This window comes from Austrofundulus limnaeus, unplaced genomic scaffold, assembly GCF_001266775.1.
Source record: "Austrofundulus limnaeus strain Quisiro unplaced genomic scaffold, Austrofundulus_limnaeus-1.0 Scaffold2006, whole genome shotgun sequence".
NCBI classification, from domain to species: domain Eukaryota; kingdom Metazoa; phylum Chordata; class Actinopteri; order Cyprinodontiformes; family Rivulidae; genus Austrofundulus; species Austrofundulus limnaeus.
Window position 1 is genome coordinate 20,529 of NW_013954408.1, and position 7,674 is coordinate 28,202.

Consider the following 7,674-nt stretch of genomic DNA (forward strand, 5'->3'; position numbering starts at 1 on the left):
CCTTTTTCTTAAAAATAAATGTGATGTTGAATTCACTTTTTTGACCACAATTTTGGGTGTACTGTTTTGTTTTTGTTTTTATTGATGAGGGGTGCAGCTGTTTTTGTTTTTACTGATGGGGGGTAGGGGGTGCAGCTTATAGTCAGGTGCGGCTTATAGTCCGAAAAATACGGTAATTTCAGCACAACATCTCAACCGTCTGATAGCTTCTAAGTTATGTTCAAGTAGAAATTTAAGTATAAAAACAGTCATTTTGCATTAATCCGCAGACAGATAAGATGCATACCTGGAGGAGGATTTAAATAGACACTGTTACAGGTCAGAAGTTTCTTAATGAACTGGAAATATTCCAGGCTGTATTGCATCCGGTTGTGCATGAACTGGACGTTCTGCTTGCGGACGCTGCATTCGATGACGCTGGGCATCTTGACTTGATGCGGCTTGGTGGAGGATAAGGACAGCTCCGAGATATATTTGACAAGTTCGCTGTCCTTGTCCAGTGAGTCCATGCGCTCATAGAACAGGATGTAAGCATTCCACCAGCGCTTCTGCCTCCGATACGACATCCTCTTCATCATATGATCAAACACCTCACCCATGTACTCTCCTCCAAAGCACTGGTTCTTCATCTCCTCCTCATCATCCATCTTGCACTCCGTCACGTCGCCGTCATCAAACTTGTACCAGCGGTTCTTCTCGCCGTCGCCTCCGTTCCTCTGGATTATGTAGGAGTAGTAGTGTCCGCCGCTGGCCTGGCCTGAGTGAACCAGCACTCCCACCAGACGATACTTGGAGCTGCCTGGCGCTGTGGCCTCAGACAGCTCGTTCTGCTGGATCACCTGGTTCTCTGGGTTCACATCATCGCCCTCCAGCTTCGCCACACCTGCTACTGTGTACGGCTCCATGTCCAGCTCCCTGGGGAACTCGAAGTAGTCGTTAAACTTAATGGCACACTCCCTCTCCCAGTCGTAGTCGAAGCGTTTCAGCTGGATAGCAAGGACGGGTGGTAGTTTCTTGATCAGAAGACGCTTCACTGTGTCCACCTAATGAAGATAAACATTACAGATCAAGTTTGGCTCATTTCTATCTTCTACAAGTTTAAAAAAAGGAGAGATTAAATCAAGTTTTAAAACTATTTTAATGGAAAGTCAGTATGGCTTTAGATCAGTCAGATCAACATCACTGACAATGATAGAGTTAGTGGAACATATAACAAAATACATACAAAATAGAAACTTTGCAGAGGGAATTTTTATTGACCTAAAAAAAAGGCATTTGATACGATTGATCATAATTACTAATACATAAAATGGAAGGATATGGAGTGAGAGGAGCAGCAAATAACTGGCTAAAATGTTATCTTGATAGACAGCAATATGTACAAATTGGTCAGTATAAATCTTCATGCTTGAATATTACATYTGGTGTTCCACAAGGCTCCGTTCTGGGTCCCAAATTGTTTATAATGTATATTAATGATAAACGTATGTAGAATGACAAAGGTATTACATTTTGTTGTATTTGCAGATGATACAACTGTTTTTAGTTCTGGGAATGATTTAAAACAACTTTTGGAAGTTGTTGGAAATGAAACTGATAAAACTTAAATGTTGGTTTGATAGAAATAAATTATCTTTAAAGTAAGACAAAATTTACGTTATTTGGAAATAGTGAAATTAATACAACTGTAAGGCTGGAAATTAATAATGTAAAAATTGAACAAGWTTTTGAACATATGTTTCTAGGTGTAATTTCGGATCACAAGTTATGTTGGAAACACCATATCAAACGTGTGTAACAAAATGTCAAAAACTATAGGGATATTAGGAAGAACTAGGCATATTTTAAACAACAAAACTATGCACACTATTTACTGTATTGTATTGTATTTATTTAGAGTATTGTGTTGAAGTCTGGGGTAACACATAAAAAAGTTCTTTACAAAAAATATGTACACTACAAAAAAGAGCATTAAGAATGATACACAATGTTTGGTATCGGGAACACACAAATACACTATTTTTTAAATCACAACTTATGAAATTTATGGATTTGGTACAATTTAAAACTGCACAGGTGATGTTTAAAGCTAGAAACAATATGCTTCCAAAGAATATTCAAAGTTTATTTAAAATCAGAGAGGGAAGGTATGAAATAAGAAGGAAGGGTAATCTAATGCAACCATGTGTACACAGCACTCTTAAAAGTTTGTGCATATCAGTTTGTGGGGCGGTTTAGATGATGAAATTAAGCAAAGTAAAAATATTGCACAATTCAAGAGAAAATATAAAGGAGTATATAAATAATGTTTACAAAAATGAATGTGATAAAATGCTTTGTTAATTCTAAATTGTGTGTTAATGTTTATTAAGTTCTGATCTGTGTATGATAGAGTAAATTGTAACTGGTTTAAGAATTTGTATGAAGGCTTGAGGACAGGACTAGATAAGCTATTGCTTCTTCCTGTTCCCTTTTCGAACATGAGCTATGTTTTACGATATATTTTACTGGAAATTTTATGTTGTAATTAATGCTTAATTATTTTATTTGTTGTTGTGTTTTTCTCCTGTATTTGTTACATGTATGTTTTATTTTACTATTTTATTATTGTTTTTTTTAATTGTTCAAAAAAAAAAAAAAACGTTTTTGAGTCTCACCTTCTTGTTACATTTCTCACAGTGGTAGGCGTTTGCTCCTTCCAGCAGATCTCCTTTAACATACTGCTCCATGGAGTCCAACAGGTTTTGGTGGTTCCTGATGTCTACGTTGAGTGTTGTGAATGATTCCTCACACTCATACCTGAAAACAAACTCATTAGTCACAAATAACTCTTCTACATATAAATTTGTAACAAATTATCAAAAAAAGAAACAATGCCCACCTGTGGGGGCATCCTTGACAGATCTTTTGGTCAGCAAAAGACCCTCCCAGCACCTTGCTGAGCATGGGAGGGTGACCCAGAGCTTTGAGAGCTTCGTCCAAACTGTCCACCAAGGAGTTGAAAAACTCCAAAGCATCATGCTGTTCCCTCAGATTTACTGGCTCGCCCCACAGTCTAAAAAAGAAAAGATTTGACAGGAGATCAGTAACTGCTCAAGGATCTCAATGTAGACCCAATCAAAGTCTAAATACCTGAACTGTTTCCAGAATCCTCTTGGGACGTAGTACTGCAGCCTGGATGCAGCCAGGTGGCCAAAGATGACTTGTAGGTGACGCAGCACACCGATGTTGTACTCCTTCCTGTCCTCCGACTTACTGGACGGCTTGTCATCAAACTGGTGGTGGTAGCAGAAAACTTCATCCCGGGGATCTACGTTACTCTGTGAAGACAAAAATATTTAGGTTTTAACAAATATAGAATCTTTATTTTAACAGGTAAGTCAGTTGAGAACCAATTCTCATTTACAATGACGACCWGGTCAAAAGGCAGCAGCACAACACAAAAAGTCAGAACAATGTTAAAACAAAGACACGACACAGACGGTATAGAGCAGAGATTCTTAACCTATGGGCCGCGGCCCACGCGACCTTGAGGGCCTCAAAAGAACAACAGTTTTTAACTTTGGGCCGCAGAGGGCCGRYGGACCGCACTGATTTTAAATAAGGTGCAATACACTTTCTCACCACTAGTAGCAGTAGTGCGCCACTCAGTTGTTTAACAACGTTTTTAATATGTAGAAAAAGAACCTTAGAAATATGCTGAGAATGGAAACTTTTTTAAATAAAAAGTAGAAGCAAAAATGTAAATAACTCATCAAAAAACACCAAAGTTTGTCACTAATATGAAGAGCAGCTTCTGTTTTTACCATGCAATATTTTAAAAGTTCAAAACATTATCAAATACAGTTGCAGATGCAACTATATTTTAATTTGCACTTTAAATTAATTTTTGTAGTTTATGTTGTAAACATTTTGAATGTATTATAAAGAAATTTTAAACTTGTCAAAAAGCCGTTGTTACTGTTATTGTTTGTCACTAATATGAAGAGCAGCTTCTGGTTCTACCATGCAAAATTTTAAAAGTTCAAAACATTATCAAATACCGTTGCAGATTCAACTATATTTTAATTTACACTTTATCAAATTATTTTTTGTAGTTCATTTTTGAATATTTTAATGTATTATAAAGAAATTTTAAACTTGTCAAAAAGCCGTTGTTACTGTTATTGTTTGTCACTAATATGAAGAGCAGCTTCTGGTTGCAAAAGTTTTAAAAGGCTATATTTTCATTTGTACTTTATCAAATTTATTTTTACATTTTTTTAAACATTTATTAATCATTTTTAATTTATTTATTTTATGCACACAATTTTATTTTTTGACTTGTCTATTTTTGTTGTTTATATTAAAAATATATATTTTTGTGCTGATAAGTCTGAGTGGTCTGTTGACTGACCTTTGTATTTGTTCAAATAATTGTTACGGGCAGGTTACAATATAAAAGTGTTTGTCATAATCATGTCTTGTGGTTATTTGACAGGAGTTTTACTTTTAAACTGTATATGTATTTTATTTAGTTATGTTAATTATGATAGTTTAGTTATGATGTAAATACAATAAAAATTAAACCAAGATTTAGAATAATTATCATTTTGATCCATACATTGGTCTGACAGGGACTCGTGTCACTTTATGTTCAACAAATTGGGCCCCGAGGTCAAAAAGGTTAAGAACCCCTGGCATAGAGTACAATTAGACATACTGTAACATTATAAACCAGGAAAACAAAAAATAAAAAAGGAAACTAAAATCAAGTACACTGATCTTTTACTATTGAGCGTATCAAACTTTTAAATGTGGATACTGAAATGAATGAGTCCAGTTTTAAGGTTCGTTGCAGATGGTTCCAGTCATCTGCAGCAGAGAACTGAAATGAGGAGCGACCAAAGACGGTATGTGCTTTTGGTATGAGGAGATTAATGAGGTCACTAGAACGTAGACTACGATTTGGTTTGTGTCAACAAATAAATGTCAACAATAATCAGGTAACCAGGAKAAACAGCTATTTATTATTTCTGAAAATACATCTACAAATCTGGTCTGCACGCCGAGTTAACCATTTTATTATTTCATTCATTATTCTGAGAAAAAGATGAGTATCCTTATTAGGTAAAGACTGAAAGATCATTTCTGATACCTCATTCTCCTGCTTCTCATCCCCTGACATATCATCATCCACGTCGGTGCCCGTCCCCTCAATAGCTAAGATGCCATTGCGGATGGGAGGGATCATGTAGAGCTGCTGGATGACGGAGTTCATATAACAGGTAGCACCAGCGTTCTTCAACCCAACAAAGCCTTTGTTGGGTCGTGGCCCCACCGGAGGCAAGTACTCCCATTCTGTTAATGTCTCACAACCTGGAACGTAAAGGAAAACACAACATACTCAGAGTTTAATTATTTATCAAATGGTAGTTTAGTTTACGTGTGAACCGGACAGAAATGTCTCCATACCCAGGTAGTACATGTCAGTCAGAGTGTCAACCATCTGCTTGAGGTTGCGGACACAGCCTACAGCCAGCGCCACCAGCAGCTCAAAGCCAGCGTTGATGGAGGCAGGCGTGCTGCACACTGGGATGGCCTGCTCTGTAGGGAACTCCCCACTCTTCATGTACTGCAGGTAAACATTAGATGCTGGGAAGATGAAGTCATCAATCAGCTCCTAATAAAGAAGAAATACAGATGTCAACAAGGAATATTAAAAACAAAAATAAAACTGGAGAATAAATAGGTTTTTCAAACTTGTGTTTATTTACCCTAATAAGGTTTGCGCCTCCCTTCTCACAGCCAATGTAATATTTTTTTTCTGGTGTCTGGAAGGCTAGAAGCTCTTTGGTGACCCCAAGGTGGCCCTCCAGGATGGTCTCCTCCACACCAGTTTCTCCTGTCCTCTTAACCTCATCCTAGTGAACAAAGATGTGTGAAGTTCAAACACGGAAATTAGCTTTTTAAGGAATTACATTACAACTTACTGATTAAAAATTATGTGTTACCCGTATTCGTTTGAGCCAGTCAATCTCATTGTTGAGCAGCACCTCAGCATTGGGCAGGTTGATGTTACTATTGTAGGCGTAGTTCAGCAGGTGTCGCAGCAAAGTAAAATAGTCCCCGGCATGTTTAGCTCGCTCTTTGGCTGTGCTCTGAAAACAGATTAAAATTAGGACTAGGTATTTGTCATTCCGCTGAGATGAGATAAAAGTTGGTTTTGAAATAAAATCTGAAGGATCTCACCCCGAGCACTGTAAAGAGGAGGGTGATGAAGAACAAAAGGGGTCGGTGTCCCATACAGCACCTAGTCGCCATCAAGAAAAACTGCTCCTGGGCCATTTGACGCACAGATCTGTCAGAGAGGTTCAACATTGGTGTGATGATATTCCAGCAGTCTTTAAAAGACTACAAGTATGTTCTTCATTTAGCTTTATTCATGTTTCAGCAGACAGMGTTGTGCTTACTTGCTGTGGCAGTGTAGTAGCAAGTCTATGATGAAGGTCTGCCAGGCCTTCTCCTTACTGAGCGTGTCCAGCGCCGTGGGCATAAGAGCGAAACACAGCGTCATCACTTCCAAGGCCTCGCAGCACACCTGCTCATCCTCCCCATCTGGCTCCTTGGCTGCATTTGTCTGGACAGTAAAATGTTTTTCTTTAAACAAAAACTGATGAATCTTCAGTCTTTTTGAGCCTTTTTGTTGTTTTTGTTTTTTATTAACCAAGGGATGTTTTTTTTTGCTCATATTATGCACAAATTTCACTGCCATCATCCCAACTACTGTTAGAGTTCAGTACAAAAACGGTAACAATGAGATGTTTTACCTTCTCGTAGATCTTGCTGATTTCCTCATTAGAACTGAAGACGAGCTGCACCGTGCCACAGCCTGACGCCCACACAATTTTCTGCACTGCTCGGATCACACAAATGTCTGGGATGTACTTCGATGCCTGGAAGAAATTCTGATGAAAAATACAGTTCCACAGAATCTATTATTACAATTTTTACTTTTCCAAAAAAAAAAAAAAAAAAAAAAAAAAAAAAAAACATTAAGTATCCAGTTTTTTAAAACTTCAATCCAATTAATATCAGTTCTCTATACCATCCATAAAAAAGCATAGTTTGCCCTACCATTCTACCTAGGAGGGCGGTCCGACCCTAACGAGCCCCACCCCACCCTTTAATTTGAGGGGCTGTATTAAATACGGGAGTAAATTTTGACCATTTTTTCCTAATTTACCACAACACAAGTTTCAATATTTTCTCGTAAATAGCTGAAATATTGTGTCGCTGTCACGGGGAATAAATCTTCATAATTTCTCCCTCCCTCCTGCCGTACATTGTGCATACATTAGTTGTATTTTTCACAATGGAGTTGGAGGAAAAACTTGTTTTTATTCTTTGTTAACTTCAGAGATAAAAAGAAGATGTGGACATTCACTTGCTCCTAAGTCCATCTTGCTAATTTAACAGTTGGCTTCAGTTCTGGGAGCACAGCAGATCATCTTTTGCGTGTGATCACAGTATGGCAGGCTGTTTTTACATTTAATCAGCTTCACCACACTTAGATTCTTGATATTTGAAATCGGTTTATGACTAGACGTATTAGTAATTTAAGTGAGATACATAGGATTCAACTAATGCAAATTAAATTCAAGACTTCTCCATGTTCTGCAGTATATATATATA

The 7,674-nt window shown here is 37.5% G+C and overlaps 1 protein-coding gene across 6 annotated transcripts in view; it reads right to left on the bottom strand.

Annotated features, from left to right (window-relative positions):
- LOC106536854 (probable ubiquitin carboxyl-terminal hydrolase FAF-X) overlaps nt 1-7,674 on the bottom strand; it is a gene marked incomplete at its 5' end in the record, with an annotated part of 19,891 nt that overhangs the window by 10,497 nt on the left and 1,720 nt on the right. For 4 of the 6 annotated variants that reach the window (XM_014034195.1, XM_014034194.1, XM_014034192.1 and 1 more), the window contains 11 exon segments: nt 287-1,043; nt 2,658-2,799; nt 2,882-3,055; nt 3,133-3,320; nt 5,138-5,358; nt 5,455-5,662; nt 5,757-5,903; nt 5,994-6,140; nt 6,232-6,340; nt 6,453-6,619; nt 6,810-6,947. In XM_014034195.1, the coding sequence (XP_013889649.1) occupies nt 287-1,043; nt 2,658-2,799; nt 2,882-3,055; nt 3,133-3,320; nt 5,138-5,358; nt 5,455-5,662; nt 5,757-5,903; nt 5,994-6,140; nt 6,232-6,340; nt 6,453-6,619; nt 6,810-6,947 (2,398 nt within the window). 6 annotated transcript variants of the gene reach the window in all.